This window comes from Dermacentor variabilis, chromosome 6, assembly GCF_050947875.1.
Source record: "Dermacentor variabilis isolate Ectoservices chromosome 6, ASM5094787v1, whole genome shotgun sequence".
Lineage (NCBI taxonomy): Eukaryota > Metazoa > Arthropoda > Arachnida > Ixodida > Ixodidae > Dermacentor > Dermacentor variabilis.
In genome coordinates this window covers 48,045,680-48,068,317 of record NC_134573.1, presented here as the reverse complement: position 1 = coordinate 48,068,317, position 22,638 = coordinate 48,045,680, and the positions used below count along the sequence as shown (strand labels likewise).

The following is a 22,638-nucleotide window of genomic DNA, read 5'->3' as shown; positions in this document are numbered from 1 at the left end:
CCACAATAAGATAAGGTTCGGTTTGAAAAATGTACCGTACTGTTTTTGAAGCCTTATGAACAAAGTGTTGTGAGGACAGGAAGAATTTACCGTGTCCTATTTAGATGACGTCGCGATATCTTCTGCATCCTGGTCAGAGTATATGCAACATCTGAGGGCAGTGTTGGCCCGCTTGCGTGAAGCAGGCTTAACTGCCAAGGCACCAAAATGCCTAACGGCGCAAGCGGAAGTGATCTATCTCAGTCACGTAACAGGTAGGGACATCATCCTCCCTCTGAGCTGAAGGTGACTGCAACACAAGAGTTCCCGCAGATCGAACAAAAAGAAGCACATGTCCGGTTTTTCTTAGGGGTCGCTGGGTACTATCGGCAGTACGTCCCATGTATTCTGAACTAACTAGCGTTCAAACTGATGCTCTTCGAAAAACTGAGCCACACAGTGTCCTTTGGGATGAAAAAAAAAAGGAATCTTTTTTCTACGTCCTGAAGTGCGCGCTGACGAGTCAGCCCGTGCTAAGATCGCCTGACTACAAACCATCCCTCACCTTCGGCACACACTCTATGCTGATGATAGCACTCTATGGACCGCCCATGGCAGTGATGGAGGCATAGAGAATACTCTGCAGTCGGCAGCTACCCTCACCCAAACACATGCGCGGAGTATCGGACTCTCATGCTCTCCGGAGAAGTCGGAGCTCCTCATACTCCGCCCCACAACCCGAAACTGCCCCACCACCCCTATAACCGTGACACTGGAAAACCGGTACATCCCTGAGGTACACACTCTCTGGGTACTGGGCCTCCACATCCAAAATAACGGGAAAAACACTCTAACCATCCACAAACTCAAGCGGACGACGGTGTCGGTATCCCACCTAATTCGCCGAGTTTCTGCACACCACCGAGGTATGAAGGGGCATGACCTATGTCGTCTCATTCATGTCTTCGTCGTCAGCCGCTTTCTCTTCACGTTCCCCTACCTTAAACTCCAGGGCAGAGAAATCTCCACCCTGGATGCCATGATCCGAACAGCATTTAAGACAGCAGTACACCTACCTCTAAATACCTTCACCGAAAAACTCCTCCAGCTAGGCCTACATAACACAATAAGTGAGTTACGTCTCGCAAGAGCCACCACCGGCAGACACATCCTAAACACCCTCGGTATCAGTATACCAGCCACGGATTCCACACAGCTCCAGGTCCCCCACCACATTCACCGCGAACTTATTAAAGCTATCCCTAAAAACATGCACCCCACCTACCACGAACCCCGCCGCAGAGCTCGCGCACAGGCGTTCCACAAACACTATGGCACGGAACCGGATGCTGTGTGGGTGGATGCTGCATGCACAGGTGAGGATGCGGTTGTTGCCATCACGAACCCCTCCCTACAACCGCTTACCACCCTTCACATATCCTCAACTGCCACTTCGGAGGAGGCTGAAGAGGCCGCCATTGCCCTAGCTATTACGTGCAGGGAAACCCGGTATGTATTATCGGACTCTAAAACTGCGATACTAAATTTTGCTCGCGGGAGAGTTCACGTCCGTGCATTTCGCATAGTGAACTCCCTCGCTGCACACCCACCCCGCCACATGGAGCTCATACGGGTGCCTGCCCACTCTGGGAATCCTGGAAACGAGGCTGCCAACGCTTTAGCCCGAAGTTATCTCAACCGGGCACCAGTGGCCTCCGATCCAGGGTTCTCACGGGAGCGCATGCATTCATTCAGTGAACTGACGCAAGCCTGCAAAGCCGAGCGTCGGCTCTACCCCCCACCCCATCCCTCCCTCGACAATTATCACCAGACACTTTGGAGGCGGCTCCAAATACGCACCTTACCCTCCCCTTATATACATACGCTCGCGCTTTCACCACGTCCACACCGACCCCTCCTGTACTCTCTGCCACCAGTCCAAAGCCACTCTTGATCACATCCTTTTCCTCTGCCCGGCGGATCCTCCCCCGCGGTGCCTGGAGCACCTTAATACTTGGGAGGCTTGGGAGACCCTACTGCGCTCCGAGGACCCGGCCAAGCAAGTCATCGCCACAGGCCGGGCTGCCAGCGTCATGAGCCTCTGGGACATGAACGTTTGAGTGGAGTGGGGCCGTGCGGGGGCCAAAGCACCTGCATGTCTGCAACTCCCCTATGTACAATAAAGTTATCACCACCACCCGACTACACGAGGGGATTTGTGGTTCCATGCGATGCAAGCGAGTGAGGCACGGGTGTCGTACAATGCCAAAAGGTGGAGAGCGACAAGAAACACCCCATCCTTTATGCAAGTCGGAAACTCAATGGTCGAGAACAGGCATACAGTGCTACTGAGAAAGAGTGCGTATGTCTTGTACGAGCTATTTGAAAATGATCTTGCTATCTTATGGGCTCGAGGTTCATCATCTAAATGGATCATTGTTCTCTCAAACGGTTGCAGACAACATCTTCCAAAAATCAAGGTCAAATCAATGCGAATTCATGGAGAAACTAGATTGTTTGGCAACAAAGCTATCCAAAGTGGAAGAAGAGATTGAGTCCTTCAGAGGCACACAGACAGCTGTCACGAACCTTCAGTCGACTGCAGAATGACAAAATAAGTTCAAACTTTGTCAGGAAAAAACTACGACTTAGAAAACCGATCTAGGCGATGCAACCTTGTTTTCTATGGCATTACGGATACTGAAAGGGAAACCTGAGATGAGGCAGAAAAAATGTTATCTGTTTGTATAAGGATCTGCTTGGTGTGAGCATCAGTCACAGTGATATTGAACACGCTCACAGGATAGGGCAATACAGTAAGCAAAAACCACGACCAACTTTAGTTGCTTTTTCGTCCTACAAAACTAAACAGAAGGTCTTGCTTCAAGGTCGGAAGCGTAAAGAAACAAGCTACGCTATGAGTGAGGACTACTCCGCGCAGGTTCGCTTAGAAAGAAGGCATCTAATTTCACTCGCCAAAAAGCAAACTCACCCCTTTAAGCTTCGGTTTAACCGTTTGAATATTGGAAACAGCACCTAAATCTTTGATAACGAGGCAGAAGAGGTAGTACAGTGCAATACATAGCAAACCCACGAAGTTGACCGTTCTGCGCATGACAAACAAATTTTGCAGCTTATAATTATTAACTGTCGCAGCATAAAAAATAAAGCTGACGAGTTCGCGCTCGTAATTTCACTGCATTGTCCGGACATTATCATTGGCACTGAATCTTGGCTGGATGACACAGTTTTAAATGCTGAAGTGTTCCTAACAGGCTACACGGTTTATCGCTCGGACAGGAACAGACACGGAGGGGGCGTATTTAAACTTGTTTCAGATAACTTGCAAAGCTGGCCGATTAATCTTTGCAACATAGACTGTGAGCTTGTCCTGTGTAAAGTTGCTTCACAAACTGGTAGGACAATTACAATAGCTTCGTTCTACAGGCCACCTGGAAATGACAGTACAGCTATATCTAGCCTGTCTGAAGCACTGGCGTCAGTTTCTTGTGACGTTCTACTGGGGGGTGACTTCAACCTACCAGACGTGTCCTGGGGCGGCGGTCTGCCGACCAATTTATCAAACTCATCGTTGCATTCTGCATTGTTTGACCTCACAAGTAGCTTCAACCTGACTCAGCGCGTCGAGTCCCCAACCAGAGTTACTGCTCTGTCATCCAACACTCTCGATCTCCTCTTCACAAATGAAGCTGATCTGGTGTCTCCACCTATCTGTGTTCCCGGTATCAGCGACCACGCTGTGATTTTAACCAGCGTTTCTTATCCACACCAAAATAGAGCTCAGCTTACTCCAAAACTTAGACACATTTACGATCAGGGAAACTACAAAGCAATGAACAGGGAATCAACTGATTTTCTTCCAGCTTTTTCACAGGTTTGCTCAGAAAAAGATGTTAACATTGCTTGGAGCGTACTGAAAGATAAAATAGTTGCACTAATTTCGGAGCACATACCATCAAAATTTCTAACTGCCAAATGTCGGAAAGATAAACCATGGATCACCCCCGAAATCCGTAAACTCCTTAAAAGAACATGCCGTCTTTTTCAGAACCTCAGAAAAAGCAAAATGCCAGTTACTTCTGAAAAATTATTTTCTGTCCAGCAAATTTGTAAATCGGAAATTAGTGAAACGAAGCATAATTTCTTCAGTACTTTAGACGCAAAGATTCAAAACAATGACAACATTACATGGAAGCTTGCCAAAAAAAACAGGAAAGAGAAAATTGGTATACAATGTATCACGTCAGACAATGGCATGATAACAAATGATGAATTGAAAGCCACTGCTTTCAACGATTATTTCAGGTCCGCCTTTTCCGCCAATTCAGCGATGAACAATATCCCTTTACTGTCTTGCGCCTGACAGAGTTCTTCAGGAAATGCCCGATATCACTTTATCAATTCATGGTATATTTAGAATCCTTACCAGCCTAGACACAAACAAAGCGAAAGGTCCTGACGGCATACCCAATCGCGTGAGGAAAAAATGTGCTAGTTCTCTTAGCAATCTTCTTCATACAATGTATATCACGTCATTCGATCGGGTACGGCATGATTGTATAATACACAAGCTTGAGCATTTAAAAATTCCCGCTGACCTAATGAACTGGTTAATTAACTATTTCATAAATCGCAGACAGATAACAGTGGTAAATGGATGTTGCTCATCAGCTGTTCCAGTTACGTCCGGAGTACCACAGGGGTCTGTTCTGGGCCCGTTATTATTTCTTATTTTTATTAACGATATAGCTAAGAACATCCAGTCGAACCTACGATTGTATGCAAATGACTGCGTTGTTTACCGCTCGATAAATAATCCGAATGATAATAAAATCCTTCAAGAGGACCTTAATAAAATTTTGAACTGGTGTACCACTTTGTGCATGGCACTAAATGAATCAAAATGCAACTACGTGTGCTTTTCTAGGAAAAAAACTGACGTTTCCCATTCTTACAGGCTAAATAATTCGACCATTTCGAGGGTAACAGGGGCCAAGTACCTCGGCATTCACTTCTCAAGCGAAATTACTTGGCAGGATCACATTGCAGAGATTGCCGTGAAAGGGAATCCCACACTAATGTTCTTGGCTCGAAATTTTCATCCCTATCCTCTGGCAACCAAAAAGTTATTATACGCGACATACGTAAGTTCGCGGCCGTTTTTTCAACTGTTGATTAGATTGTTTTTTCCATCGTAGCATGAATGTTCTTCATAAAGGCTTCTGTAAATATCAAGCATCCTGCATCTATCATGGCTTTGACGTCCGCCACTTTGGTCAGTGTTGTTCCAGGATGTCTACTTATGCTTTTGAGCTCCTGGCATTTCTGAGGCAGCTTGACCGAGTTCTTGTTCCTTGCATTTTTTAAGCAGTTTGTGGGTCAATTCTTGTTTCTGTTGATTGTGGAGTAGCTTGTCTGTGAAGTTTTGCTGCCTTTGAAATTGGCTGTGCTGATCCTGCAGTTTGCTCGGCTGGTTCTACAGTTTGTTTTCGAGGGCTCGTACGGCTGTGGCTTCGGCCTAGAAGTCCAATCCAAGCAGCTCGTACAACTCAAACGACTCTAGCCACTTGCCACATTGCCGTAGCTCGGGCGCTTGACCAAGCAGGAGCGTGAAGCAGTTCGCAGTATTGACTTGGATTCACTATAGCTGCCTATAGCTGCCGCAATGCATACAAAACGGGAGATAAAAGAGAATTTACAGTTTCTTCACGAGTTATCTAATCTCACCAGGAACACACGTTCTTACATCACAAGGTGTACGGAACAGTGGAAGGTAGTCACCCCACATGATAATTATTCTATGCAAAAGATATCATACACACTACCAACACTTTAAATTTGTTTCTGAAATCAAGTCTCGATATTTATACAACTGATGTACGAGCTTTACGTGACCATTTTGTCACTCAATTTTTCTTAACTAATTGAAGAGCGCTTTTCAGGTAATTTGTGTTTTTGCGTTTATTTTTTGTGCACATTTCCCATGTGGTCAATTGCTATGTATATATATCTCCTGTTCAATCGCTGTTTGCCTTGTAAAGGAGGCTGCAGGCTCTAGTCAAGTCGATTGCTCTAAAGTGACTTTTACCCGCAGTCTCCTCCATCACTGATGGAAATAAAGAAATTATTATTATTATTATTATTATTATTATTCATAGCTGCCTGCACTGCTATTGCTCAAGCTGGTAGCGGAGGTGCCCAGCTGCAGCAACTTTTCACTGTTGGAGCTCCAGCAGTTGTCTCTTTCTTGGAGCATGTCGAGGCACTGTTGCCGCATATTGTAGGGTGGTGGATTGGCTTCAGTCTTTTCTTGCATTCTGTACATGCAGTCTCATGCCCTTCGCCACAGAGCTTGCAGATAGGTTTGTAATTGTGGCCTTACGGATGTCTGGTCTTGCCACTATTGCAGCAGAAATCTGAAATTGGTCTCGGACTGACGTCTTGGTAGTGTCCCATGTTGCCACTGGTTCGGCAGTACTGCCCTGACTAGCGATTTGGTATGCAGTGCAAGCCTACTCCCTGGAAGATGATGTAGTAAGGAACATGCGATCCTTCGGTGAATATGACTGCTGCGGTCAACTGACCCTTCAGTCTGGCGCGAAGAATGGTATATTTTGCCAGTGTTCAGGCTCCTGCCACAAGTTTTACGGTGTGCCATGAGTTCCGGGTATGAGGCCATTGATGACGTCTCTGGAGACACCGTTTGGGGTTCATATGTTGCCTTTGGCGTTGTGTTAAGCGTCCCTGAGCTGAATTTCGTTGTTGCTGACCAGCATCGTGGTACCTTTCTTGTTAGACCTGCTTGCAATGATTAAATAATTGTTTCTCTGTACCACTACGCATACTTTGTCGTTGAAGTCTTGCTGCAATAGTCCACTTGCTCTGCCATTGGCATGTGTGACTGAACCGGTATTCCATTTGGCGAGTTCCGAGACGTGCTTGCAGGTGGTTGACAATCATTACGCTGTCAAGTGGAAAGGGCAGTACCTTGGGTCTGCAATGCTGTTTTGACGGTGATAGCTGGGGTGGACTGTTTGCCGGTGTCTTTATATTCGGGGTGTCCTGCTTGCCCTTCTTGTTTCTTGTGATCCATGCACTTTCCATTTCGATTCTTCTGTCACTGCTTGCGTCATAGCTCCAGGTATCTTCCCAGTTGTTTTCTTCTGTCGGGTCTGTTTGCACTGTATTTGCTTCGTCTTCTTTCCGGTTCTTTAACATTTTGCTTGCTACAGCAGCCTCTCAGCTCGTCCTAGGGGTTCTTTGCCATGGCATGGGTGAGCACTCATGCTCACGCACCGCGACGATGTTTATCCCGATGGGATTGCGGGAGCTGGCTTGGCGTTATGCTCAACCAGGCGTGTGTGCGGTCATCGGGTATAACGTTCGATACCTTGAGAGAGAGTGCACTGACATAAAAGTGGCTCATGTCCGCCGATTTGGCTTGTCTTGCCAGTTGCACCAGTGCAAAACTTAAGTTCGTAACTGGGCTTAATCCAGGGCGAGAAGTACAAAAAGCAGGAGCCTATGTGAGATACATCTGCTCTCCATGGATCCCTGGTGGCGAGTCACTCAGGCAAACAAATTTTTTTAGAGTATTGAAATATCACGGTCGAGACGATGCTTTATTCCAAAAAGGAAAAATGGTGTTGATGCAAAAACAAACATGAGCCGATGATTGATGATGACTTTGTACAGATGAAGATGAAGTCTGCATAAATGCTTACACTAATTTCCCCCGTGGACGGAAGCGGCCAGCCTGGCCGCACATTAGACAGTGGAACGGAGATGAAAGGGCTTCAGGTGGGAAACGTGCACAATCTCTGTCCCGCGGCAGTGTCGGTCAGTTGGGGCATCAACAGGTGTAACGCGGTAGTTCACTGGCGAGGTCTGCTGTATGACTTTGTAGGGGCCAATATATCGAGACTCAAGCTTCTCACATAAACCGGGTGTTCGTGCAGGTGTCCATAGGCGCACATCATCACCAGGGTGGTTTGAAATGACGCGGTGATAGGCATCATACTGATGTTTGCGATCATCTTGGCTGGCTTCAGCGTTCATACGGGTACGACGACGACATTGGGCAACACGAGACACAAACTGGTCGCAAATGAATGGTGAAGCATTGACGGGGCCAGAGAAGAAAGAAACGTCGAGTGATGAGGTTGGGTGGCTGCCGTATACTAAGAAAAACGGAGAGTATCCGGTGGTGCATTGAACAGATGTGTTGTACGCAAATGTTAGAAATGGGAGAATCGCATCTCAGTTATGATGGTCAAGTTGAATATACATGAGTAGCATGTTGCACAGTGTGCGATGAAATCGCTCTGTTAGCCAGTTGGTTTGAGGGTGGTAGCTAGACGTTGTCTTGTGCAGGGTGTTGGATGCTTGCAGAACTTGATTAAGGGTGCTTGAAAGAAATGCCTTGCCTCGGTCGCTCAAAAGAATGTGAGGCGCCCTGTGACGTAAGTAGATAGCCTGCAAGAAGAAGGCCGCTACTTCTAATGCAGCTCCTGAACTTATTGCGGCCGTTTCAGCGTACCGGGTCAAATGGTCAACAGCAGTGACGATCCATCTGTTGCCGTCTGGAGTAGGTGGGAGTGGCCCGAAAAAGTCAATGCCGACGACAGAGAAGGGTTGTGCTGGACAAGGAATTGGTTGTAGCGTCCCGACCGGAGCAGTAGTACGTTGCTTACGGTGTTGGCAAAGCATGCACGAGGCAACATATCTAGCTATGCTCGTGGAAAGACCTGGCCAAAAGAATCGGCCACGTATGCGCTCGTGTGTTTTGTGGCAGCCCAAGTGGCCTGACGTAGGGTCATCGTGTGAGGCCTGAAGAACTGCAGCGCGAAGAGAGCGCGGTACAACGGGAACCTATCGACGGCCTTCCAGGTGGAAAATGTACCGGTAGAGCACGTCGTCTTCGAACTTGAACAGTTTGAGCTGTTTCCGTAGCCTGGCATTGGGTGGAGATGAAACACCGCTAAGGCGCTTGGTGATATTACTGCAATAACAATCGGCGCGCTAGTGAGTGGAAAGCACTAAAGGGTGGTTTGATGGAGCCAAGGAAGAAATCGGTGTAATCCACGATGCGTCCTCCGTGCAGCCAATTTGACTAGGGGATGTGACGTGCTCTGATGATGGTGGCAATGGTCATTGTGAAAGAGCACCGGCATGTTGGTGCTTCCTTCCGGACTTGTATATGACATGAAAATTATATGCTTGTAATCAGAGTATCCAGCGGCCAAGGCGTCCAGACAGGTTTTTGATGGTCGACAACCAACATAGGGCATGGTGGTCGGTCACAACCGTGAAATGCCGACCGTGGAGATATGGACAAAATTTCTGAATGAACCAGACAACAGCCAAACATTCTTGTTCGGTTATAGAGTACTTCTTTTCGGCGAAAGTGAGAACACGGCTTGCATATGCAACAACCTTTTCGCAAAATTCGTGGTCGCGCTGCAGCAGTACGGCACTAATTCCTTGGCCACTAGCATCAGTATGCAGTAATGTGGGCGCCTTGTCTTCAAAATGACAAAGAACAGGTGGGGATGTTAGTGCGCGCTTGACTTCTTGGAACGCGGCTTCACACTGATCATTCCAATCGAAGGAACTTGAACAAGCAAGAAGGTTGTGGAGGGGGGAGGCAATGCTGGCGAAGTTCTGGATAAAACGTCGAAAGTGTGAGGCAAGTCCACTGAAGCTGCGCAGTTATTTTGCACGAAGTGGGCATGGAAAGTTGAGCACTGCGGAAATTTTGTTCGGATCGGGCTGGATGCCGTTTTTCCTAACGAGATGACCCAAGACTTCAATCATTGTGCTAGCGAAACGGCACTTCCTCGTGTTTAGTTGAAGTCCGGCATTAGAAAGGCATGTGAGCACTTCATGTAAGTGTTGAAGATGATCAATGAAAGTCAAGGAAAACATGACGATGTCGTCGAGGTAACATATACAAGTTTTCCACTTGAGGCCACGAAGAACAGTGTCGATCATTCTTTCAAATGTGGCGGGAGCATTGCATAGACCGAAAGGCATTACGTTAAACTCGTAAAGACCATCCGGAGTAGAAAAGGCTGTTTTTTCTTTGTCCGCTTCGTGCATTGGAATTTGTCAATATCCGGAGCGAAGATCAAGGCTGGAAAAGTATTGCGCACCTTGCAAAGAATCGAGGGCGCCATCGATATGGGGCATCGGATATACATCCTTACGGGTGATCTTGTTTAGCGCACGGTAGTCAACACAATATCGTACCGATCCATCCTTCTGCACCAAAATGACGGGTGATGACCAAGAACTGGCGGAGGGATGCATGATGTTTCTTTACCGCATATCGGCGACGTTCTCCTTGATGATTTTGGGTTTGGCCAAAGAGACTCGGTAGGGACGACGGTGTACAATAGTCTGGCCATCGGTGTCGATATGATGGAAGGCAACGGAAGTCTGTCCGAGTGACAAAGTATCCATATCAAAGGAGGCCTGATGCTTCGTGAGCAATTTTAGCAACACATCGCTCTGAGCAGCAGTAAGGTCAGGACTTATCACAGAAGCAAGGGCAAATAAAGCAGATTTGCCCTGTCGAGGAAGGGCTTGCGAGGCAGCAAGAGGAAGCAGGGAGACTGCTTGGGTATCCACATAACAGGTCACTGCGGAGCCTTGAGGTAGGAGGATTGTCTCAGTGGTCGCGTTTAACGCGATGATTAATGCAGAATGCAGAGGTACGGGGATCGATACCCCGCACCTCCACCACTTGAAATATCACGGTCGAGACGACGCTTTATTCCAAAAAGGAAAAATGGCGTCGATGCAAAAACGAACACGAGCCGATGATTGATGATGACTTTGTACAGATGAAGTCCGCATAAATGCTTACAGTATAGCTTGTTCCTGCGTCGACGCCGGCTCAACCGAGTGAGCAAGCACAGCAAAAGATGAAAGCGAATGCGGAGCACAGCAGGTGATGAAAGACATGAGGAGAAAAGTGGAGGGGAGCGTGCAACAGAACCATGACGTGGAAAATGTAGTGCGACGACAACGGCTACAAGATGGCACCCAAGTAGCGCGCATTGTTTTGAAGTGAGGGAAGCTCACAGTAAAATGGATTATGAAGAACGACTGAAGAATACGGAAGAAAGTAAATGGGCTAGTAGAGTGTTTAGGTATTTGTACAGAAAAAAAAGACGTTGATTCACAGTGGAGGAAAAGAACTAGAAAGCTTACCAGCAAGTGTGTGGCCTTACGGTGAACAACACAGCAACAAAGAACATCAAGCGGAAAGTCAGAGAGGCTGAAATAATCTTGTGGGTGGCGGCAATGGAAAAGAAACTTGACATGAGTAACTACTTAAGAGGAAAAAACAAAATCAGGAAAGAAACAATTTATGATAACTCAAAGAGAAGCTCATTATTTTTCGAAGCAAGATGAGGATGCCTTAGAACATGCACCTATAAAGTGAGATATAAGGAGGAAGAAGAAGCATGTGCTTGCTGCGGTAAAGCTAGGGAAACGACGGAGCATGTTTTATTAGAATGTGAAGATATCTGCCCAATGGTCGATTTAGGCACCAATGGACTCCTTGAAGCCCTTGGGTTCAGCGAGGCAGGGTGAAAGTAAACATGTCCGCAACAGAGATTAGTAAAAGGCGATTGGAAGATTGGTGGTAGAAAAGTAGGGAAACGACAAAGAACGGAGGCATACAAAAACAAAGTTCACAATAGGGGATCAGGAAATTTGGTTATGGGAATTTATCATGCATTTTTTTTTTACCTAGGTAGGACATTAGGCAGTATAACAGCAAGAGCTTGGTGACGCAACCCACTGGCCCGTTCCAAAGGGGATGCTCATAACATCCATCCATCCATCTATTGTCTTGTAGCAAACGTGGAGTGCAGCGTGAGAAGAAAAGCGTAGTGCTGCTTAAGAGTTGTAATGGACTCCTTGAAGCCCTTGGGTTCAGGGAGGCAGGGTGAAAGTAAACATGTCCGCAACAGAGATTAGTAAAAGGAGATTGGAAGATTGGTGGTAGAAAAGTAGGGAAACGACAAAGAACGGAGGCATACAAAAACAAAGTTCACAGTAGGGGATCAGGAAATTTGGTTATGGGAATTTATCATGCATTTTTTTTTTACCTAGGTAGGACATTAGGCAGTATAATAGCAAGAGCTTGGTGACACAACCCACTGGCCCGTTCCAAAGGGGATGCTCATAACATCCATCCATCCATCTATTGTCTTGTAGCAAACGTGGAGTGCAGCGTGAGAAGAAAAGCATAGTGCTGCGTAAGAGTTGCAATGAATGCTAGGAGATGGCACTAGAGGAGCACTTCGTCGTCTATTCACTGATGGCATGCAGCAAACGCATTCAATGATATCATATATGGAAACAAAGTGCTGCATGAATGGAGGTCTGTCGGCAGTGGCTGCTGTGAATAGCACCCACCTGTCTCTAGATTAGGGGACAGTCGTACCACACTTCGCTCCATTTGCAACATGCTCCACAAGTCAATTTCTCTGTGCCAGCGACTATACACTGAAGTAAAACACGTATACCGCTGTGCTCAAATTTCACATAAGGAAGTATCATAATCAGTGAAATTTTTTAACAAGACATATTTTGTAAATGCACTTCTTTAGACCTTATAAGGGCCCAACATATTTAAAGACTGTAATCTGAGAGGGTCGAGGTATTGGTTTGTGTTTTGCATGGAATGACTCAAACGAGTTTTCCACACGACAAAAGACAGCACATACGCACTGGCATCAATGTCAGCCAACACCTCCTAAGTCAGTTCAGGTCTGATTGTGTAAGGGTCTACAGTCGAACGCGGATATATCGAATTCGACGGGGATCGGAAAATAGTTCGATATAGCGAAAATTCGATATACAGATATAGGCCAAAAAAGCACTCGCGATCATAAAAAATTGTGGCTTACCGATTGGAACAGCCGTGAATCACATAGCATGTGCACACAATATGAAAGCGCTTTATTTCACAGAAAAAAAATCACTAATTTCGGGCTGCTTTTTTCTCTGGGAAATGAAGGTTAAAACACTAGTCTCAATCTTCTCGAGACTGTCCAGGTGTGAGAGCCCAGTGCCTTCCATTTCGCCGCAACGGCGCCGAATCAGGCTGAACGCTGACGCCTGTTCAGTGGCTGTGCACGAACGCGTTTCTTCGAAAACACAGTTGCCCTCGTCGTCGCTGGAATCGCCGTCTTGAACGCCAGCTATTCCGGCCACAATGTCCTCATCAGTGAGGTCGGCTACCGCTTGAACTTCGCTGTCAGTGTTAATGAAGTCATCAACAGTAACTTCGGACAGGATGGCGCCAGAAAAATTGGACAAGTCGCCGAATGCGTCCTCCAAGCACTCATCGTCATCTAAAGCTTCCGGACATTCATCTCTGGCCACTTCAAGGCCTGCCTTGCCGAAACAGTTGGCTACCGTGGCCTGCTTCACGTCACCCCAAGCGCCGGTAATCATCTAGATCGCACCGAGCAGGTCAGTCTTGAGATCAGTTCCCCTGCGGAGGTTTAGGAGGAGCCGTTGAATAAGTCACTTCCGATAGCCTACCTTGAATGCCTTTATGATACCCTGGTCGAGGGGCTGCAGTCTCGCTGTGGTGCTCGGCGGGAGAAACTTCAATTTGATGCACTGCAGCTTGCAAGTCGTTTGATGGGCCGAACAGTTGTCTGCCAGAAGGCAAACTCGGCGGCTCGACTTGCCCAACTCAGCGTCCCAAGCCTGCAGCCATTCAACAAAAAGTTGACGTGTCATCCAGGCCTTCCTATTACAGCCGTAGCGGACGGGAAGCTGTTTACAGTTCTTGAAACAGCGCAATGACTTGCTCTTCCCGATCACGAATGGCCGTAGCTTGCACGAGCCGTCCATGTTGGCTGCAAGCAGCACCGACACACGTACTTTGCTCATTTTACCGCCGTGGCATGAGGTTCCACGAAGAGCGAGTGTCTTATTCGGCAACATTTGCCAAAAGAGACCTGTTTCGTCTGCATTGAAGATTTCTGCAGGCAAAAACTTCTCAGTGATCTTCGGCCACTCCTCAGAAAGCCACTGCTGCATCTCCTGGCTGCTGACAGCCCCACTTTCGCCTGAAATGGCCTTTCCTACAATGCCGTGGCGGTTTTTAAACTGTTGCAGCCATCCAGTGCCACCGCAAAAGTTCTCTTCGCCAAGAGCCGTAGCAAACCATTTGGCCTTTTCGATTAACATCGGGTCATCCACGGGATTATTTTTCGCTCGGATTTCAAGAAACCACGTATAGAGTGCCTTCGCCACTTTGTCAAAAGCAGCAGGGCGCACACGACACACTCCCGAGTGACTTTCCTCACCTGCTTTAAGCTTGATGTCCTGCTTGTTTTTTAACAACGTACTTAAAGTACTCCGCGGAATGCCGAATGTGTCTGCCACGGAGGAATTCTTTTCTCCATTCTCGACACGCCGGATTATTTCAAGCTTTCTTGCAAAGTCCAGATTCTTCCTCTTTTTTTATGTCCGCGGATGTCATAGCTCACCAGATGACCGCAATCACACACGCTACACACGGCACTATGAAACAGAGGTACAGAACGCAGGATGCGCAGATGGAGCAGTCCGAGCGAAGCCTGTTCGAGCGGCAGTCAACGGGGCTGTGAAGGAACGACAAAGGGAAAAGAAAGAAGAGAGCAGGGAAAAAGATCGGCGGAATATGCCGTCGAAGGCACCGTGTTCATTTTTTGGGCCCTCTCTGGCTCTCTTGTCTCCCCTGGCCCACGAGCGACCGTGCCAACCCCTCACTCTCTCTCCCTTTTCCCAGGAAGCGTGGCTTGGAAACGTCACCGCGTCTCCATGCCGCACACTCTCTTCACTGAGCTCCAACGCCCTTGCCCAATGCACCCACCAGCGGTAGAGGTGGAGCGAGAGAGCTCGCGCCGGTGGGGCGCAAGAACGGAGGAAAGGCTCTGTGTCTCCGCCGCTAGGCGACGGCCGCGCATGCGCAGAGGAGGAGCCTGCTGACTGACTCTGCGGAAATGTTTTCCCCTGAGGACCGGACACGAATGTCTTTGGGAAAAGCGCACCTTCCAGGGGCACGGCGCAGCGTTCAATATATCGAATGTCCGATGAAAATGGAATTCGATATACTACGCAATTGTCCTATACTTTTACATAGTATTTTCAAGGGGGGTAATCTGTGTGTCCGATATAGCCAATAATTTGAAATATGCGGGTTCGATATATCCGGGTTCGACTGTATTATTGTTGACTGATGGAAGAATGTAAGGAAGAGAAGAATGGGATATGTCCGTTTTGTAGTTAATAACTGATGTCCACAGTTAAAACAAAATTGAAAATAAAGGCTAAGTAAAACACCAAAACTGACAACGAAAAAGAAACCGGTTTATTGGGCAAATATCTCACTGCTCTGCTACTATCGTTAGATCCCTTCGCAGTCCGGCTGCTAGAGTGTCTAGTCGATACACGATGGGATGCACATTTACCCCATGGGATATCTTCCGGGAGTGGACGAGGGGAAGGGGGGAAGGGCCAGAGCTGGGCCCATGCGACGCAGGTGTCATAGTTGCTGTCTGCAACATAGTGTAAACAACGAAGGCAGTGGGAAGAAAAGAACATCAGCAGGACTTGTGCGTGGGGGAAGTGAGCATTCAGGACGGTTGGCAGCCGCTGAAGACCCGCGATCGACTCAGGAAACCTCGCCGAGGCACACCGGCTCCACAGCTCTCGTCCGTGCGCTGCCGCAGCTCTGCATTAAAAACAGACAGACCAAAAGGCTCGGGGAGAGGCTTGCCAAGAAGAACCAGGATAAACACCCAGCAACATAAAATGCCACTAGTTTGTTTGCATCTTGCATGATTAAGGCTGGATTTATAATTGCTGGAGCCTGATGAAAGATAAATTGCCATAGCACTTTCTTTTGATGCTCAAGTGTAATTGGTAGCAGCCAGAGGAATTCTGATGATAGATGGAACAGTGCTTTAAACCCTCAAGGCTTTGAAGATACAGTTGAACCTCACAATAACGAAATTGGCGGGGAACAGGAAAAAATTTGCTTTTGGGATAATTTCGTTGTTGCAAAGCGAGACAGCACACATAAGTAATGCGCCACAGATCGAAACTTTACAGTAAAAATTTCGTGAGCCTACTTAGGCAATAATCGTCACTTACAGTCGTCCTTTTTGCCCCTCGTCAATGTATGCGCTGTAAGTGACGATTAATACTATGGAATACCAAATAGCCCGTACCCAAACCTTGCTACTTTGGCAAGCTTGCGCGAGGATATAGAACCACACTGCTGACAGCACAAAGTATGCCGCATGCATTGATCAGCAGTGGCAGCAGCATTTGTCCAGCGCACGCTGTAACCAGTAGGCGCCAACGCGTCCAGTGCCGAGGGCAAAAGTGATCGTATCTCATATACCTGAAAGAAGTCTATCGAGGTTACAACCCCTTCGTGAAAATCTACATCCAGTGCCAAATCTGCATACAATGCCTGTCAGTTGGCACCAAAACCAGTAGGCTTGAAGCAAGGAATGCGTAGTCCCGGACGATTGCTGAATCACTGCCGAATGCTACGACTACCATCTCACATAAACATGGACGTGGATTTCCTTGTTTTTGGAGCATTTTTCTCACTGAGGCACACATTACACACTGCACTAGGGGTACAAAAACCGTCATCACATGTCGGTAGCAACATGCGTTGCTACTGACATGCAATCAGCAAACAGGCAATCAAAACAACAGACAGACATGCTACAGACAAACAGGCAATCAACAAACAAGATTCCAGCCCTGACGGGTTTCTGCCACGATCACTTCCGGTGCTTGGTCGTTTTTCTAAACAAAAACGCAATTTTAGTGCAACACAATTGCATTTGAGCACAGTTTGGAGCCCACTAACGTTGCATGAGCAGGTAATATGTGGGGTTACGTACTGTCAAATTTCATTGATGCGGGATTTTAGTACGCTCACATTTCGTTGTCGAGAGGTACAAAATGCACTTAATCCTATGGGCGTTTACCAGGGATATGAAAATATTTCAATGTCGCAAGAATTTTGTAGTCACCGGATTTCGTTATCGTGGGTTTTGACTGTATAAGGGTTGATTTCCTTGGTATATAAATAGGTGAAGATTGTAGGAATTCTCGGGTCTCATGACCGTCGTCGCCGTACGTCCTGTCGGGGGCACATGCGCCAAGCTGGTTGGTGAGAGGGGAACACTTCCTTTCACGGGGGGATGCACGGGAATTGCAAGCGCTATCAGTGCCACTGGGTGTGTCATGTGGGATCCCTTCGACATCGCCAGAGTTTCTTTGGTCACCAGCAAGCAGTGAGTGCGGAAGTCTTCGCCGCCACTCCCATTTTTCCACACGTGGATAGTCAACCGCGTTTTTGCCGTAGCAGTTGCTGCGGCCGCCCGTATCTCAACTTGGTAAGTCGGAAGCCCTTTTTTACCTAGCGTATCATTCTCTTTGAGGGAACCCTCAATGTTGTACGTTACAGCTAGGTGGGTTGCTTAAAGTGTAGGTTGCAATCGTAATAAATGCTTCCAGAGTGTACACGTGGTTGTCGTCTATTGTTTCCTCGAGCTTGTACTGGACCGTGGTTTACGGGCAGGCATGTACCAACCGTGGGACTTGGTGCGCCAAGGCATAGCACTGTGGGCACTTCCCCCCTTAATCGTGACAAGATTTACTTATTAAGCACATGATTAGGGCGCAACTTGTTTCCAAAGGCAGATGTCTGGCACATGAGAACGCAAAATAACCTGCAATGATTCAAATGGAAACTAAAATTCAAATAAAAAGGATGGCAGGTTACGGGAAGGAGCTTAGACTTAGTCATTAAATGATAAAAGGAGACACTGTTGCTGAATTCACCAATGTTAGCATGACAGGAGCTGGGAGACAGTTAAGGCCTGATGAGGCAACAAGCTAAGAAGGCAGAAGCCTAACAAAGCTAGACAAAGAATATAGCATTGAGCCTGTTGACAGTGGTCTAATGGTTGTCACTGCATGGTTGTACATGGCTTTATCACATGATAATGTAGGTGCATCCAGTAATGTGGGTGCATCAAGTTTTCTAACTGTATTATCGCAGATAAATTCACCCCAGGTGCATCAAGGTCACCAAGATCACAGGAGGTCACTTTGTGCACCAAGGCACAAATTGACCCCTGAAATAAGCAGAACGACACATTTCATTGTGAAGGGGGTAATGTAGTGGTAGAACATTATTGTTCTAATAGCCTTTTCCTAGCACCACATTTTTCTAGTATGAACATGCACCTAGTAGTTCGACAACATGCACCATTAAGCATTTATTGTCATTTCTAAGATGCATGTGGCAGGGGTGGAATTCTTAGCTACCAGCAAGTGAATTTGAATTCCCTTACCAGATATTCTACCACCTGTACTATTGAGCCCAACCATAGCAAACAGGTTCATGAACAAAATGCAGCTTGATGTATCAATTAATTCAATATACCTGAACTCGTGTATAACTAACTTAAACTTCTGTGATGGGTTTGTTATATATACGGATCTGTCATCTCCATAAGAGAAAAGAAGCAGGGAAAAAATCCTTTTGAGGAAACAAACTACACACAACAGTCAGTGATTTCTTCCTCTGCCTGAACATGAAAAGAAATAACTGCTCCGAATCCTGTGTTTGTGGCACAGAAGCAGCTTGATAGCACTGGCAAAGGAAGCTCCTTGTTCAATGTATCCAATGCCCAGTTTATTTTGAGGGAGTTATTTTACATGGGTACTGGTAAGTGCCGCATGTTCTAAGTAGAGATAATTTTCTTTTATCAGAGTTTGTTTTAATCGTGTTTTACTGGATCCATGCCACGCATTCCTTAAGCTGCTCAACTACATTTTGTTGTCGTGCAATCGTACCCTGGAGGTCGTGCTCGGTGAAGTACTCCTGTGAGTCGTCGTCGTCCTCTTCACCCTGGCTACCCCCTCCGCCCTCAGCTCCTGGCGTCCGTCCGTGAAGCAGAGGCAAGTATGGGATCACCGTCATTGACCGGAGTGGGTTACTCCCATTGGTTCGGTCGGGAATGCTGACGTACTCGAGAAGCCGTGGTGGCTTGCGGCGGACCCAGCTGCACACATAATGACAGCAACACTGAGGCTCGACGCCCAAGACACAGAAAATCACTTCACAGTTATCCCATGCCTGTGTAGTTTGGATAGCTGGTCAAAATGGATTTGATAGTTATAAGTAGTGAAGCACCATCAAAATGGGGCAAAGACCGGCTATTTTATCATTAATTTCACCAAGTTATTCAAATTTGAAAGCCAGATAACTAAAGCTATCAGTTAGGTTGTCTGGTTTTTCGTTGAATAATATCTGGATATTCAGATATGTGGATATTTGTTTTCTTGTAGTGGTACAGAAGTTCTTTAAATTGCTGTACTCCCTGACGTGAATATTGAATAAGAAAGTGACGAACTACTCCAGGCGTATGTCAACACTGTGCATTAGTTTGAACAGCCCATTTTTGAAAGCCACGTGCTGCACAAGAGCTAGTGGGATAAATGCGCTGCAGTTTGCATTGCTAAAGCAATTTCAGCCTTTACTGAGAGCCACGAAAGCAGAACATTTTAAGTTGGGACAGGGGTCTTAAGGCCTAAAATTTACAAAAAAGTTTAGCTTTGTAAAATGGCATTTTTGAAATTTCAATCATCTATTTCCTTTTTCCACCAAGTTTCTCATTCTACATTTCGATATTTAAGGCACGATATATTAATTTTGATAATATAGTGTTGGTGATTTGTTTACTGTCATCATTTTGTCTAAATGCTAAACATACACACTAAACAAACCTTTTACTTTGATACATCTATACTTACCACAGATAGAATAATTCTTTTTGCAGCATGAAGCTAGCTACATGATTGGAGCACAGATGAGGAGCTCAGTCTGCTATAAAATAACAAATAATAAACCATTTATAAAAGTGCTTCTATCACATGCGTGTCTTATACTTTCTAGTATCGATCCATGTGTCATATGTATATTCTTGTGCAGTAGTTATTTGTCTATAGTTCTAAAAGAACAATAATTTTTTATGAACCTACAGAAACTGACCCACCGTGGTAGCCTACAGGGGGTATAGTGTTCTGCTTCTGATGACTATGCTATGGGTTCGACTGCCAGTTGTGGCGCAAAATGTAAGAAAGAATGACACTGCAGACTTGCGTGACCTTGCAGAATCACAGACCAATTTCTAACGATGCTGTTTCTTTTGAGCAGTTGCAATAAAAATTTCAGTAGAGACTAATTAAATCACACACATTAATATGTTGCCCCAATATAAATGGCGCGTTTGAAACCTTCCTGCATATTGTCACATTGCAGCAATGGTAAAGAACACAGTAGCAAAACTAAGAATCAGGAAACTACTAACTTTTTATTGAGCAAACCGGTGCCCACAAAAGTAAGTGACACTCACAGCACGGCAATAGTGGCCAGCAGAGCCGGCAATCATAGAAATATGATCTGCGGATCAAGTGCACTGGCTTTGGTACATGACTCGTCGAACGTTCCTGCGTAATCGCTGGTGCCCATGTGTCTTCCAGAAAGTACTACACAACTCGTGTTGCGCACACAATCTGATTACACAAAGTTCGGTGAGAGCATACGCAACAGGTAGAATCAACAATAACAGTTGAGTAAATTCTAAACCATGCAAGCGCCTCCTGCGCTGAGCGATAACCTTAATCTGCAAAGTCAAGGCACAACCAAGAGCTTTGGTTGCATCCTCACTTCGCAGAATAGGATGAACCAACTAGCCCAGCAACAAGTACTGATAACCTTAGCCTGTTAGCACATGAAATGCAGTCTCCGAACAAAAGGATAAATAAATACTGCATTTACTTGCATAATGATCGCATTCACACAATGATCGCACCCCTGAATTCTGTCCTCAAAATTCAATCTTTTTTTCTTTCCCGCGTAATGATCACACCGTGAGCTTGCTGCAGCGAGATGTCGTGTGCCAAGTCTAGCTAATTATGATCGCACTTACCATCTGTGGAATGCTGTCGAATGCCACGCCAATGACTCTTCAAGACATACCAAGCGGTCTACATGCACCAAACAGATCCTTAAGCAGATGCCCCACTTCATCCCTTTCATCACTTTTCGCACTTACATGAAAAAGAAAAAGCTACAACGAAACTTGCCTTGGCTTTGTTATTTGTAGGCTTTATGGTGGTTGTGATCAAAACAACAACAAAAAAAGCGCCTTTTGATTAGTCTCGTCTGCACTCGTGGGCATGAAAAAAATCGCGAGTGGGAACGATAGTAGCCATGCTTACACTGATATGCTAGAAGTGTACCCTATTCATACGCCGACGTTTGTAACACAGCTAAGCTACTGGCCCACCCTTAGTGGAAACGTGCCGTATTAGGATAGTAGTGCAGACAAATGCCGCAGTTTTCACAGCATGCCCACCATGTGTTTCCATGTCACTGGCAGCTAAGTGCCCACCTTTGTTTCTGTCCCCTCAAAGTGGACATGGCTATCTTATTGCCACAAACTTACCAATATTAACAATATTCTTCATTACCGATATGGAATAAACTGTTTCAATGCACATAATGTACTCACGAGAAGAAAAGGAATTGTGTTCGGCTTGCTCTGCCAGCTGCCATTTTTGTTTTGGTGTCCCGCACTGTTGCAGAGGCAGCATTTTCTTGTTTATGTGGGTTTTAGCAGCCGGAAAACTTATTGTACAGTCGCAGTTTGGCAACGTATTGAACGTTGATGCCGAAAAATCATGTTTCCGGGGAACGTATGAACCAGTAAAAAATTAGCATAACTCAACTGGGTAATTTTTTGTGTTCTCGATTGTGAATGTTGGTGCCGGGAAAACATACAAAACAAAACATATCCACGAGGTATTACTGAACATACATAGCCTCCAGAAAGTGCATGAAGTATTCTCTAAGAATGCTAACATATTAAAATAAAAGGAGTCTGGCACTCCCATGCCACCAACGTCTCAATAGATGGGTGTCATTCATGGTGTCCCGAACTCCACTAGTTGCTGAGCACCTGGCTGGGAGCACACTGGTACTGTACTGATTTTAGCGAATGGTACCTGGTGGCAGCACTGGTCTGCTTCCCTCAGCAGCCGCAGATGCTCAGCTATTTCACTGAAGCTGTAGTGGTGCGACTCTCACAAATCTTTATAGTGCCCCCTTTCGAGATAAGAACCGATATAAACAAGCGAGCACCAGGTTGTGGTACATATCTACCCATCAGAAAAAACAGTTCGTTTCCAGTGGCACCACGATCAAGACCTGCCAGATCTTGAAGGCTATGACCTGACAAGTGTGGTGTCAATCAGAGGAGGCCTTAGGGGGTATGTGTATTGGCACATCGTATCTGCACATTCCATGCATATACTTTCATATTCCGCGCGTGCCTTGCATCAGCACCTGATGTGGCCTTTGCTTTTGGAATTTTTAGATATGCCTACCGGCTATGTCCCAGCCTTTTGAGGCTAACCTTTGATAGAATGAGGAGCGTGTACTAAACTGAAGGCCCTCTCGCTTGAGGAGGCTGGTACTTTACAAGCAATCAAATCTGCGAGAAGAAGAATGTTGCT

General features: G+C 46.3%; 1 protein-coding gene across 2 annotated transcripts in view; it reads right to left on the bottom strand.

The window, feature by feature from the left end:
- Nucleotides 1-15,369: 15,369 nt before the first annotated feature.
- LOC142584786 (serine/threonine-protein kinase STK11-like) overlaps nt 15,370-22,638 on the bottom strand; it is a 59,946-nt gene continuing 52,677 nt past the window's right edge. For both annotated transcript variants that reach the window (XM_075695049.1, XM_075695047.1), the window contains exons 8-9: nt 18,913-19,121; nt 15,370-15,754 (exon numbers count right to left, since the gene is read on the bottom strand). In XM_075695049.1, the coding sequence (XP_075551164.1) occupies nt 15,657-15,754; nt 18,913-19,121 (307 nt within the window). In that variant the 3' untranslated portion in view covers nt 15,370-15,656. The remainder of the gene's footprint in view (nt 15,755-18,912; nt 19,122-22,638) is intronic.